This window comes from Centroberyx affinis, unplaced genomic scaffold (genome assembly GCF_046629955.1).
Source record: "Centroberyx affinis isolate AG114_WGS23_722 - 3 ecotype Tasmania unplaced genomic scaffold, CSIRO-AGI_Caff_v1 ptg005465l_1, whole genome shotgun sequence".
NCBI lineage: Eukaryota > Metazoa > Chordata > Actinopteri > Beryciformes > Berycidae > Centroberyx > Centroberyx affinis.
In genome coordinates, this window is record NW_027282738.1 from 19,869 (window position 1) to 33,995 (window position 14,127).

Below are 14,127 nucleotides of genomic sequence, written 5' to 3' on the forward strand. Positions count from 1 at the left end.
TCACATGGATCAATGATGCATGTGAAGTCTGAGCGTCTGCCAGATTAATTGTGAAAGAGTACAAAAAGAGACAATGAGGCTCATTTAACAGGCAGTACTCACAGTCCTCTGTCCTGGTCTGCTGGGGGAACATGTAGTTGGTGAGCACAGTTTTGTGCGTTTCTGGATCCTCTTCTTTCTGGAGAGGTATGAGGGGCTTCGACTGTGGGAGACAAAAAAAGCAGATTTGAGTACGCTGTCTGAAATCAGCGGCACTTTGGCAAGACAACCAGCACCCAAAGACTGTGTTGGTGTTCTCTGTGCTGCGCTTTGGCAAGGCAACAATCCAACTGCATACTATAATAAAGAAGTGACTTGTGTGGAAGCAGCCAATGCAGAATGCGATCAACTGCATAACACATGAAAACCAAACCACTGAAACTTCAGATTTTTGATTATATTATAATGTAAATCTACTAATCTACTACATTTCTACAACACAAACAAATTCCACTTTTTTTTTTTTTATTTGAAGTGGGATTCAACTTGAAGTGTCAATGTAGTTAACAGAGGATGCGAGGTTTCCGCTCTTAAGAAAGTGTGTGTATTTAACAGTGCTTCTGCACACCTAAAAGACCAAGTGTTTCGGTGAAAGTGTGTGATAGATTGAGTGTGGAGGAGAAAGTAATAGAGAAATAGAGAGAGAAGGAATAAAAAAGAGAGAGATCGAGAGAGAGAGAAAGAATAAACAAGAGATAAAGGCCACTTATAGGATAGTGATCAATAAGGAAACCAGCTGGCAGGAGGCTGTATCCGCTGACATTAGCACACTCTCTTAATCACCTCATGCTGGTCAGGAAAGTGGAGAGCACCGGGTTTCATAATCCAGGCTTCCACTGTGGGGTTAAGCAGTCTTACTCATTGTGATACTAAATTTTGGCCTTAATAATCTTGTCATCTTGTTGCCATGTGTTAGCGCTGCGGTGCCAGTTGCACTCAAGTCAACGCACAAGCAAAGTCACATCAGTGTTCCAGTCAAACTAACGACCAGCGCTAAGTCACCAATCCCGTTTCGAGTGTTCAGGAACCTTCATGGCCGATGAATGTCAATTTCACCCCTCTGTGTGTGTGTCCTTCTGGGTGGAAAACAAAATGGATCTGGTGTCCTAAAACAAGTGATCACGTAACAATAAAGAAGTCCTGCGCTGTTCGCTCTGAGCTTTGAAGATGTGGAGTTTAGGGTGTCCCGAGGCCCTGCGGTGCCATGTGGCATGTTTGGATCAAGTGTCCTGGAAGTGGTTTACTGCATTTTGAATGTGTTTTCCTGTGAGGTACTTGGGTTCAGTGTGATTAATTCACAGCTGGATGTTGGTACTGACAATTTTTTTCGCCTCATATATCACCAATCTCAGCACATGAGTACCATATGTGAAAATATACCGGAAACATGATACTGCTTATGGGCTATTGAACATGAATATTAATTGTTATCACTTATTTTAAATGACCTGTTTTTGTTCAATCATCATGACTGGAATAGTATTGCACCCTTTCTATCCTCCCACCTTCACTTTGACTGATATGATGCATAATATTCGTGTGCCAAATTCTGTGCTTGTATCCAAAAATGCAACACAGGCGTCAATATGCTGGACCGCTCTGCTGACGCTTGACAGACGGTGAAGGGAGAGAAAACATTAACTGACAGCCACTCTGACAGTAATACTCTGATCTAGTCTATTCAGAATTCACATTCTCTGCCAACCTACATTTTAGTCATCATTTCTATACCGTTATAGTCTTATACTAGTAATCATTTTCCTTCATGTAAGGCAACTCACCCTGCTGCCATTCTGATCTCTATAGTACACATCACCATCTGACAGTACTAAACAGAAACAAACACCTAATTTCCCTGTTTGAAGCCACTCTTGGCCCAGACTTGTGCACCCATATGAATGTGTCTAATTAAATGTGGCTATTCAAACTGCTACCTGACCCCCAAGCCATTTTTGCTTTTCTGAAGACTGTCCAATGCTGTGTGACCTCTTAGTGAACTGAATTAATTTCCAGTTTTTCAACAGCACTTATACAAAGTAGCGTCACAGCAGTGAATCCGTTTTCCTTCAATATCAAATAAGAGTCTTTAATGTCTGATCCCTCACCTGATTCTCAGACAGCCACATAGCAGTCATCTGGTTCAGTTTAGTGAAACTGTAGGGAAGATTCTTCAACCTGTAGTGGAACAAAAACAAAACAGCCATTCAATAATGTTGCACAAACAACCTGAGTGAGACACATATACAATGCATCAATAAAGGCAAAAAATATGTATGTCACAATATGTCTTGAGGGCAAATTAGAGAGTAAAAAGTTGGTCTGTGGCCACACTTCTTTTTCCCTTTAAAAGCCCTTGAAGCTGTGGGGTTGTGGCAAAATGTATTTAGTGCTGCTGGCACTGAGCAGACACTGGGAATGGAAAACCCCTGCATAAAACCTTGATCAGGACTCCAGGCTTGTCAGTTTCCAAACTCAACCCCATTCATTCTGGCCTGAACTCAAACTTTTCGATCATGATGTTGCAATTATTAAGTTAGGTTTCAGACTGTGTGTGTGTTTGTGTAAGCAGAGGACCATGACATTCTTTCACCTCTCATTGGCAGTGTTATTTTTTTTAGTGACGTATGCAATTCACAGCAGTGCAACTAGAACTCTTTTCAATAAGCTGGCTGGGCTTGTTTTACAAGGAACCATGTGACAGTAGCATTTCAGCAACAAAGGTTATTTCCAATTTACACGCATAAAACCGTGCAGAGCACTGAAGAAAAAGGTGAGAATACATAAGAAACAGTGAAAGACTTGCCTAGTCAAACTGACAAGAAACCAGTCATACACAGATCATCAACTTTGTTGGAAAACCAGTAGGTCAACACCGCAACACAGTTTATCTATCCAGTGTGCTACCACTGAAATGCTAGGGGATTTCTCCTCTTATCTTCCTTATACATACAGTATATGAAGATTTTCCCATGGTATGGTTATTCACAGCACAGAGTCTTACAAATGAATCCTCAGTCAAGTCTGATATATGACATTTTGACATTATAACATTTTTTTTTTTTTTTTACAGCGATTCAATTACTTTCTTTCTGCCGGACTGTAATGTGGAGAGACCTTGAGATCCTCCAAAAGCAACAACAAAAAAAGACAAATCACATTCCTGAATACAGATCATCGGCATTGTGAGCACAAATGTGTTTTATGGTGAAACCCCACCAAACGTCATTCACACAATCCTGAATCATAAATGGGGATAAAGGATGGGACGTAGGGGGGAAAGGTTGTGTGAGAGTTGGACGTGAAGGAGCTAACTGCAGGGTGAGACTTACAGGGTGACCGACCGACCGACAATACGATCCAAGAGAGAGAAAGAGCCCCTGCCCACTGAGCAAAAGACGTGATTTCAACGTCGCGTCTATGCTTTAGCTCTCATATAGCCCAGGATCATTACGGCTATGTATAGACCTATTTTAGACCAAGCAGTAAATACATTATTACAATGAATAAACATCTGTAAATACCAAAAATATGCACCAGAGAAGTCCTGTAGACTAGCCTACAAGATAATTATCTGAGCACAAGCAGTAATTTCAACATTGCGTCTATGCGTAGCTCTCATATAGTCCAGGATAATTTTGTCTATGTATAGACATCTAATAAACTTTCACTTTTCAACCCCATTTAAACTTAATTTAGCCTAGACGGCTATGGCCATTTAGACGTGTTTTAAACGTCTAATCAACGTAAAATTGCTCAGTGGGTGCTGTCGCGGGGCTAAAAATAAACAGCAAAAAACAAAATTACTCTCTAGCTTACCATCAACCCCAATGGATGCAACTGTTCTCCAAGCATTGTTTTTGAGACGGTTATTCCTGTGGCCTTTCAAACAAAAGTTGTAGAGAACTGGGAAGCTTTGAATGGCTGGAATCAACTTTTCCCCATTTTGCACTTGCCAGGAGGAACTACTGTTCATAAAACGAAATCACATCGGTAGGGAAACAAGGAAGCGCGCAAATCAGATTGGCTGTTGACGGCAGATGACCATAAAAAGTTCAGCCAACTGTAGCCTGTTTTATCGGCCGACAAGCTTGTTGAGCGGCCAAAATTTCCTAGATTACAACGATGGCTGGATTAGACTGTTTAGGATGCCGTTTGTGTGGGTTTGTATGTTCAGTATTATATCTATGGTGGCTGTAGGTGGTAGGGGTGGTTTAGGGTGGGTTAGGTTGGGGTATGGTAGGGTGGCTGGGGACGTCTTTGAATGTCCGTGTTGTCTATTCCTGTGTAAACTGAAAAATGTGCAGTTGTTTTCCTGGTCGCTCAGCTCTATTCTGTTCTGTTTTATCCTCGGTCTGAGCGCATGGTGAGAGGACTCACTTGTTGTTGCTGAGATTGATGACCTTGAGCTTCTGCATGTCACCCATCTCCTCAGGCAAAGACTCCAGCTTGTTGGAATGCAGGAACAGCACAGTCGCACTCTTCCAGTTGCCCATCTGTGAGGGGAAGAAACCAGGGAGTCAGAGCCACAGGCCAACAGGGAGAGTCGTCACAGCTGGGCCGACTGACATGCCACACCACTTTACTCATGCACACACACACACACACACACACACACACACACACACACACAGATATATACACTCACCTCTGGGGGGAGCTGTGTAAGGAAGTTGTGATCTGCAGCAAAGGTGCGGATGCTGACACACTGGCCAATGGTGGAAGGCAAGGCCTCAATCTCATTGAAACTGCAGTCCAGCTCATCCAGGGACATCAGTCTGGTGCAGAGAGGAGCAGAAAGGGGAAGACAGCAGGACGTTTAGTCATGCTTTACAGATTTTTTTTCATGTGGTGGAACTATATACATACATACTTTGTGAAAGAGGTTTGCAACTCTTTTGACTAACTTAATATCTAAATTAATGTTAGAAAAGTAGGCCGCCACTTCATGTCAAAGATCTGGAACATTCACATGGTAAAAATGAACTATAATGTCCAAGGCTTTACGAGCAGCAACTCACTATGGCCAACATTCTAGAACATGCTGCTATCCAATGAAATATTTTGGTCCCTGTCTAATCAAGTATTTTAAGTATTTTTTAGATTACGGAGAAGCATGACATTGTGAAATCGTTCTAAACTGCTTCATTGCTTCATCTTTGAGATCTCTTTCTTGAGAATCCAGATACCCGCCACAAACCAACGCCACTGGGCTACCTTCCTTTCCTCCACATCACCCTCAAGATTCTCCAGAACTGACACAACGGGTTTGGGACACTGTGATTCTTCCAAAGTAGGTGTTTGGTGTAAACAATGGGGTTTGCAATGAAGCCAGCCCACTTCCTGGCCCTGCCTGGCCTCCTGTGCTATTCTTCTCTGTGAAAGGCGTTACCTTCAGGCCCTGCCTGTGCACCTTGCTCTTCTTCTTTCAATTTCTTAAACTGCTGCGTCAAGGACCTCATCTCCTGCCTTAACTGGCTAATCTTAACTGATGCCCTCCTGTTGAGCAGTAAGGGGTTCTGTTTTTCTCATCTATTCATATCAAACCTTTCAGCATCAAGGCTAATAGATTTACTAATAATGATTCCCTTCATTGTCACAAATTCAAATTTTTTATTTTGTTATTTGGCTTGGAAAGTCAGAATACTATGAACATCTTGTATTTCTTTTCTGAGGTAAAAATGAAATACAGCACAGAAATAAGGATGTGAGTTGAGGATACACAAAGGAACCGGAGTACAGGGGAGCACCAATCAGTCTCCCACTGATCATAATCAGACGATAAATGTTCTAGGTAGGCCATCGGTGATTGGCTGATCACTATTTCAACTGCAGATAAAAAAAAAAAAAAAAAAATAACACCAACACCAAACCAGGAAAGTGGTCGAACATATAAAGTAATATAAGTAAAAAGTAAGAGCTACTTTGCGGCAGACAGTCACCACAACGTTAGTAGTATGTTGTCCATCTGGCATTGACAGTTCATTTATGATGTTAATTTGAATTTCAAAGCCTATGATGATAGATTAGAATCAGCTTAATATATTGGACAGAAGGCAGAGACTACGCTGCTGCACTGAAACTATTTTGATGTGCTACCAGTGGGAATAGGTGAGTCGGCACCTCAGTCATCAAATGCACACTAAGATGTAATTACTTTTTGGATAAAAATATTATTTATTTACACATGGATAGGCCAAATCTGTCATGCAGCCATAAGAACAATCTGTTACAAACATTGCTATATTGGGATTTTACTATTTATGCTTACTGTGCACTTTTACATGATGTGCCGTTGTTAGTAGAACATCTGGGTAAAATGCATAATTTCAATTGCCGATTGGATTGGTGATCGGCTGATCACACTTAAAAAAAAAAAAAAAATCCCTACTAGAGTGTATAACTTCTTTGAATTTAAGTGTGACCCAGATACCAAGAAAAAAAACATCACAATACCTTCAAATAGAAAAATAGAAAAGAAAAAGCTGCATAATTAAGATGACAACAAGTCTTCAAACAAGAACAGAGAGCAAACTTCTGTGCAGCTTTCTGACAGTGTCTTACTGTAGCGGTGAAACGCTCGTCAACAACATTAAAACAACATGGGAAAAGCTTTACGGGACAGACTTTGAAAACAAAAGACTTTACATTTTGAACTGAACCCGTGTTGACACAGAAGTGCAGTGCAGCTGGGGCTTTTTGCTGAATGAAAAATGCAAATGCACACTGGGGGTTCAGATGAATGCAAAGTGAGTTTGACCTGCCGGAGAGCTGCTGTGTTGTCGTATCATCGAGCTCCATATTCTCTGTAGCTAAAGAATTAACACAGGATTTGACTCCACTTTGCAGAGTCTAAACCAGGGACAAACACAACTGCCTACCAACACACAGAGACAGATTAAGTATGCTTAAACTACAATCCTTGCATGGAATTAAGATAAATCATAGGCTTTGTCACATAATCTGTGCCACTAGTACACTAGGATACACATCCAAACATAAGGGATAATTGACAGTGTTTGGAAACAATGGACAATGACCAGAATTAAGTGTACAGACGCAAAAGTAATTGTCAATTAAACACAGGATTCTGGCTTTCATCGGTGTGTTGGGTGGACTGAACAAAACAAAAAGGTGGGTGGATTAAAACGGAGCCTAATCTCTATGCTCGGCCATGGTGACTTAGTGTAGACCAAGGGTCAGTATGTTGACCTTGCACTCTAACCACAGCCTCAGCCTCAGCAGCCGGCAGCTGCTGGGTTCACCTGTCGGATACAGTCAGCACTGGCCTGAGAACAGCTACGGCTGACTTAATCTGTCAATATTGTGTTCAACGTTCATCTGCTTCAAGATTACTGCTGACCCCGGCGTAATAAAGGAAGTCTTAAGCGGTTTGCATGAATCAACGTGGTTGACACTTGAAAACGCAAAATCCACGTTTCTAACAAAACCATCAACACACTTCAAAACTCCAAAAGTATTGGAACAAATTATTAATAATGAGAACGACTGATCTACTCTGACAGATTTTTTTTAAGTGATGAGTGGATGCCAGACGAAAACAGCACATTAATCCACGGATCACAGGGTTTATTCTGCTGATTTATGATCTATTGATGTGACACTCACCCGCCAATGGAGTCTGGCAAGTACATCAGCTGGTTCTCATCCACTTTCAGAGCAGTCAGTTTCTTCAGTGAGCCTGAGAGAGATGGAAAAAAGAGAGGGAGAGAAAGAGAGAGGGAGAGAGAGAGAGAGAGAGAGAGAGAGAGAGAGAGAGAGAGAGAGAGAGAGAGAGAGAGAGAGAGAGAGAGAGAGAGAGAGAGAGAGAGAGAGAGAGAGAGAGAGAGAGAGAGAGAGAGAGAGAGAGAGAGAGAGAGAGAGAGAGAGAAGAGCATTACAGAGATGCATACTACAGCTCAGGGCAGTTATTGATTATCACTTGCTGTTGTATCACAAAAGAGGAATATCCATTACAGCAGTTGATTGGATTAATTCATACTACCATCAATACTGTAACTGGTTTACACATAAAGATTTAATGTGTCTTTACTTTAGATACTTTAGAGTGTCTTTCCCCAGAGAGCTTCAGGAAGATAAACACTCAGGAAACATCAACACGAGTCAAGACAAGTCCTCAGAAATATGCAATCAAAATTTCAAGTGCAGATTCTGTGTCGTCCCATAGCAGTGAGTTGTGCTCATAATTCAAACAGATTAATAATTTAAGTCACATTTTCACAATAATAGAACTTTTACTCCCTTAACTATCTAAGCTTGATAAACAACAGACATCATCTGTAGAAAATGCTTGAAACACAACGATGAAGTTTGAGCGCACAGGTCCAGGAGTGCAAAGTCTCACCCTTGACTGACTGACCTGAATTCGCCTCAAGGACCACGGCGCTGGAGCTATAGCACCGTGGAAAAAAAAGTCATTTTCCACTTCATGGGGTCTTTAAATCCCCTCTCATTAACTGACATTCTGTGCAAGTGAGTCAGTCCTTCTGCAAAGAGATTCTACTGCTGACGCTCCTTCGCACAGCACACCAAGATCTGAGCTGTTTATTCAGGGACAGATCTATTGGACTGCATACTGTTCACATTTAAAGAAAAAAATCCACCCTTGGATACTCTTACGCTGCTATATATCATCAATTTATGATGTTCATTCAGCATTCCAGGAGTTATTCTATGATGAAGTGTCGTCTACTTCTGCTTCAGTTAGTGATTTCCTACATTTCCCAGAAGGAAGTTTAACAGCCTCCAGAGAAATTGCCTGTCTTGTGGCCGCATTGCTTTACGGACTATTGAGGCCGCTGTTGATGGAGAAATTGGTATCTCTTCCTTGTTGATGTTTAGAGCATTGAAAGATATTCTCCTATTAAACTTCATTGTAGCTTCACTGGAAATATCTCAACGTCACATCACATCGTTGGCGTTTGGCTACTTACCCACAGGAACAAGAAAAACAACAAACAACAAAATGGACCCAAGAATGCAAGGTACATTGCCAATAGCTGTTTGTTTAACAGTGTTTCGGGGTGTGTGTGCGTGTGTGTGTGTGTGTGTTGTTATATTCACCGATGGAGCCTGGCAGCTGTGTGAGGGCATTGTTTGAGAGCAGGAGGTCCTGCAGACTCTCGCAGCCAGAGATCTGCTCATCTACCATCTCCAGGTTGTTCTTGGACACATCCAGGTACGCCAGCTGTTTCAGCATCCCCAGCATCTGGACAGATGGACGAACACACACACACACACACAAAAAGGTTTTCAGTCACACGGGATTTGCAGTGATATCTCATTATTCCTAGTTGATTTAGGCAGAGGATTAGGCGCAGTGGTGTCGGATGATGAAGTAGTGGATTTAAACAGTCCCCAAAATATCCTGTGCTGAGAAATAATTGTATTCCTTAGGTTGCGTGATTACAATTACAGAGGTAACGCAGCTATAATCAGACATCAAAGACACATTTCAAAGCATCCCACATCACATCCCAGATTTCTTCATGAATTACACATTTTCCCGTGAAAATAGACAGCGCAGTTTTAAAATAAACAATGAAAAACTCAAACATGTGACTTCCACCCTTATTCCGCTGCGGCAGCATGAGGCCGACGGAGCGCCTACTGAGCGGTTTCTGTGAGGCTGAGTGGGTTTGAAAAGGAGTTAAGCATCTGGGTTATAGCAACAACAACATAAGCTCTCAGCTCCTCTGTTCTGATTACTGCTACAACACTGATGTTCTTTTGCTTGTCGCCTTTTCAAAGATTTCTCTCTCTGAGAATTTTCTTTTTGTATTGCTTAGTGTTTAGCCTAAGCTGCATGCATCAAGCCTAAATGCCAACCAGATTTTTCAAATAACTTTGTTTGGATGGGCATGTACTGAGCCTGAACATTTTCAGAATTTTCTGCTAAACAATTGTCCTCCTGAGCAAGGTAATCACAGATTTCCCCGAGAGTGTGTCAACTTCTTTTTCAGCCCATGCGTCCCAACAAGCAGGCTTCAACACAGAATGAAGATTCATCAGAAAACTGGTATTTTATATGCAGGTCAACGTTTACAGTTGCTGAATCCAGTTTTCCTTTATATGTTTGACAGACTTCACTGCTTATGGGAGGCCAGACTGCGATTACAGCTGATGCTGCTGAAACGCTGGCAGCAGAACTAATGCTTTAATTATGACCCAGTTACAAACAAGCTGGTCATTTGGATGAAAAATGAATCTCATGTAACACATTCTGACTAGTCACTATCAACACGTTGCTATAAATGACTGGAGATCGGGGTAAAAAAAATTACTTCATATCTGTATAATTTGTGTAATTAACATTGTGAAATTAAGAAGACCAGAAATCCGCTTTTTTTCTGTAAAGCTTTGCGATAATTCTCGCCTATAATAATGTCTTATTATGTTCGCCGAACAAGAGCAATCATTTTCAAACTGTGCAGCTCTTTATCAACTGCTGGTTTTGAGAATGCTGAACGCCTGATCTAAGCTGACTGCTGTTAGTTATGATGAAGATCTAAGCAGACACGTGGTATGAAAATCAAAGTAAATCATCTCAAGACTAAGGTTTGGGGAATGGTAGCCACTGAAACTGTGTGTATGGGAGTGACTGTAAAATCATACCCCAGGTAAAAATGTCAGTCTGTTCCCATCCATCCACAGCTCCTTGATTCCAGTCAGCTGCTCCAACACCTCAGGCTGGAGATGTAAGGAGGAAATAGCAGAAAGGAGGTTAAGTGATAAGAGTGTGTGTACAGTAAGTATGCGTATGTGTATGCATGTGTGTGTGTGTGCTTGTCTGTGCATGTTGGGCAGGGCGGGATGAAGAGCTTAATTCAATACAAACTTCAAATGAATCATGAGGCAATTTATTTATTCCACTGTGGATAGTACGTACTGCAATGAAAGCCAGCTACCAGTGAAAACAAAATGAGCACTTATGGGCACTTAAGGGACACAGTTCCGGTTCAGTGAACATGAAGGAGGGGGGAAAGAGAGCGAGGGGACGAGGTAGGGCCCTAAGCATCGGCAGACTGACTGACGGATACTCACCACTTCAGTGAACTCATTACTCCCCAGGTCCAACCTCTCCAGCTGCGTCAGCTTGTGCATGCTTCTGTGAAGACCCAAGACAGAGACGTTATAGTCGAGAGGTAAACCAGATCACTCAAACGTGGTTTACGATGATGTGGGCGATGTGCTATGCGTCAGATTACTGTCACATGCCAATCACATGAATTACACATTTTCAGGAGGTGAAAACGGATATCAGAATTGAAAAAACATTAAAACACAAAACGGCCCCCTCTGATTAGACAGTAGAAACACAGCCAGCATTAGCAAGCAATGTGGGCCATGTGTTTCATAAGGCAAGCCCCCAGAAACTCTCCCGCCTCTCTCCTAGATTATTTGTCAATCTCTCAAAAAGACCCGAAAGAGTCCTAATTTGGCTAGAATACACGCCCCATCTTTACTCATTCTTCTGAAAGGTTTCATGAGGGGTAAGGAAATACCTTCACGACTCACACATGCCAGAAATATGCTTTTAAATAATGGATCAGTGTGACGTAAGCTGGCCCCAGGCCTTGGTCTAGAAACTTTTCTCCACATTCAGGTCACATTCTCTGCTATTTAGCAAACAAGCAGATAAAATCAGGATCTTTCAACTGCTGACAATATTTACAGTATTTTACTAAATACCAGCCACAGAAGACATGAGGTGAAATATTTCCATAAAGGCGTGTTTCATATTCGGAGTGAATGAGTTACATTCTCCCCTCCCATAACAGCTACTGACAAGGTGCCTTTGAGCAGGGCATTTAACCCCCAGTTGCTGTTCAGTGGCCAACAGTACAGGCTACTGGGCAGTTCCCAGGGAGGATGAATGTGTAACTGAATTAATGAAGCATGGTGTTGTTGAAAAAGATGAAAAAAAAAATGCATGTGCGTGCTCAAATAAATTTGTCTAAATACACCTCTCTCTCTCCCCCTTTCTCTCTCTCTCTCTCTCTCTCTCTCTCTCTCACACACACACCAATGTGGTCTCAAAAACAGAGAGTGCTCCAAATACACAGTTCACTTCATATTCTTTCTATTGTTTGTACTGTTGATTGAACAACACTCCAATGAGCTATTCAGTTATTCAAGCTATTCATGTTTTTAAAAGGTAGAATTCTGACAAATGCTGATTAAAGTCTTTCTACTGCGACACACAAAGCAACTGATTACAAAATAGTTGTAACAAATCAAAGTTTACCAAGATACTGAATCTGAAGTGTAAAGATGAAAAAGTATGAGACGAAGTGCTTAAGGCAATAGATTTGAGGATAAATAGAGGTGAGATGGAGATGGAGCTCTATGTTCTGTTTAGGAACGGATCATATGACGATCCTCTCACAGCAGGGATGAACAGAGTTTCCTTAAAACGTGAGTGAGACTCAGTATGGGAATGGACAGCAGAACCCCCCCAACACACACACACACACACACACACACACACACACACACACACTCCTACTAAGTTTGTTTTGTCTTAGGTGCTCTTCATAACATCAGAGCATAGGACATACTGTACAAATTATAACATGAAAACGTTTGATTCAAGCCCTCTGGCGTTTTTGTACTACTTTTTGCAATAAGAAAACACCAGTCGTGACGATGCGGTTTGACTTCACACTGAGCACTAGCCAGGTTTATCACATTCTTACCTTGAGGTTGGCAAGAATGCCACAAAACAAAAAAAAAAAAAAAACCAACACTGCATAGCTTACATCCCCAGTTGTGAGGAACAGAGCGGTTTTCTTTAAAAGATAATGCAGAGAAACCAAGCAATATTTGGCTTATGCATGTGATGGTGCGTATGTGTCCGTATGTATTGAGAGAAAGAGAGCGTGTATTGTGTGTGTAAGCTTTGGGAAGACTCTACTGCGCCCCTATGTGCATACACACGTTTGTTTACATCTCTGGGATGCTTGTGTGTCGCTCTGGCAACGTTCCCGACCATTAGTCCTTCCCTTTGTCGGGGTTCCAGCCCTTAACAGGTCTGGCCTCTGTCACATAAACACCGCGAGAGAGGATCTGCTCTGCCGCGCTCACACGGCACTGCACTATAACACACCGGCTGGCCGGTCCGTCGGCGAAAAGTAAGAAAAAGCAAAGAGAGATAACAAATGAAGCTCGGCGAGAGGCAGGAAGGCAGAAAAAAGCAGATAGGAAAAGGAACCGGTTTTACTGAGGCCTGTGAAGGACACGAGAAATAGAGCGGTGCAGCAAAGTGCATTAAAGCAAGCGAGAGATGAGTGAAGATAGAAAGAGAAAGCAACTTTCCCCCACAATCACCTGAAGCCTTCTCAATCACTGGGGGGGGGGGGGTGTTTGGGCTCCCGGGGGGGCACTGTAACCTTCTCAAATGGTGAAATAACCCTCACAACTGTCTGAGTAGAAGATTATAAAACCTGTCACAGCAAGCAGCCAAGTAAAAGGGGCCCTTATGTAACGCTGTGGAATTTAATGCTACAGTTAGACGTGTGGGGAGAGAATCTGAGGCAGAAAAGAGGCAGGGTGAGAGATGTGGCAGGGAGGTTGAGGGGGGCGGGGGGTTGGGGGGGTGAGAAGAAAGACAGAGGGGGCAAGAGAGAAAAGAGCTGCTGTCACGATTCGTGACATTAACACGACTCTCACACCGACTCGCCGGCTTTGTTTGGAGAATAAACAGTGTGGTCTGTGTTTGATGTTGGGGGAAACATGTGAAATGAAGGACACTTACTTTGGCAACATCTTTAACTGGTTCTCCCTTAGCTCCAAGATCTGCAGTTTAGTCAACCTGCCGCAGAGAAAGAGGAAGGAGTCAATGTCATGGTCACGGTGTACAACGGCTATTCTTAAAATGTGACAGACGCTGAACAGCCTAGGGTGATATAGAATAATCTTCATTGCCCTTCATTCCTTGAGTCCACCCTATTGAAAATACACCTATAAAGACTAATACATGGGCTCAAAAATTACATAAACCAACATTTGGCAAATAACATATTATGACTTGAGCTGAAGGAGGTCTAACTATTGGCTAATGTCAGCTAT

The 14,127-nt window shown here is 42.2% G+C and overlaps 1 protein-coding gene across 2 annotated transcripts in view; it reads right to left on the reverse strand.

The window, feature by feature from the left end:
* erbin (erbb2 interacting protein) overlaps positions 1–13,873 on the reverse strand; it is a 28,049-nt gene extending 14,176 nt beyond the window's left edge. For both annotated transcript variants that reach the window (XM_071546814.1, XM_071546813.1), the window contains exons 1-9: positions 13,814–13,873; positions 11,101–11,164; positions 10,672–10,746; positions 9,121–9,265; positions 7,666–7,738; positions 4,685–4,814; positions 4,417–4,532; positions 2,145–2,214; positions 103–202 (exon numbers count right to left, since the gene is read on the reverse strand). In XM_071546814.1, the coding sequence (XP_071402915.1) occupies positions 103–202; positions 2,145–2,214; positions 4,417–4,532; positions 4,685–4,814; positions 7,666–7,738; positions 9,121–9,265; positions 10,672–10,746; positions 11,101–11,164; positions 13,814–13,824 (784 nt within the window). In that variant the 5' untranslated portion in view covers positions 13,825–13,873. The remainder of the gene's footprint in view (positions 1–102; positions 203–2,144; positions 2,215–4,416; positions 4,533–4,684; positions 4,815–7,665; positions 7,739–9,120; positions 9,266–10,671; positions 10,747–11,100; positions 11,165–13,813) is intronic.
* Between the last annotated feature and the right edge of the window lie 254 nt (positions 13,874–14,127).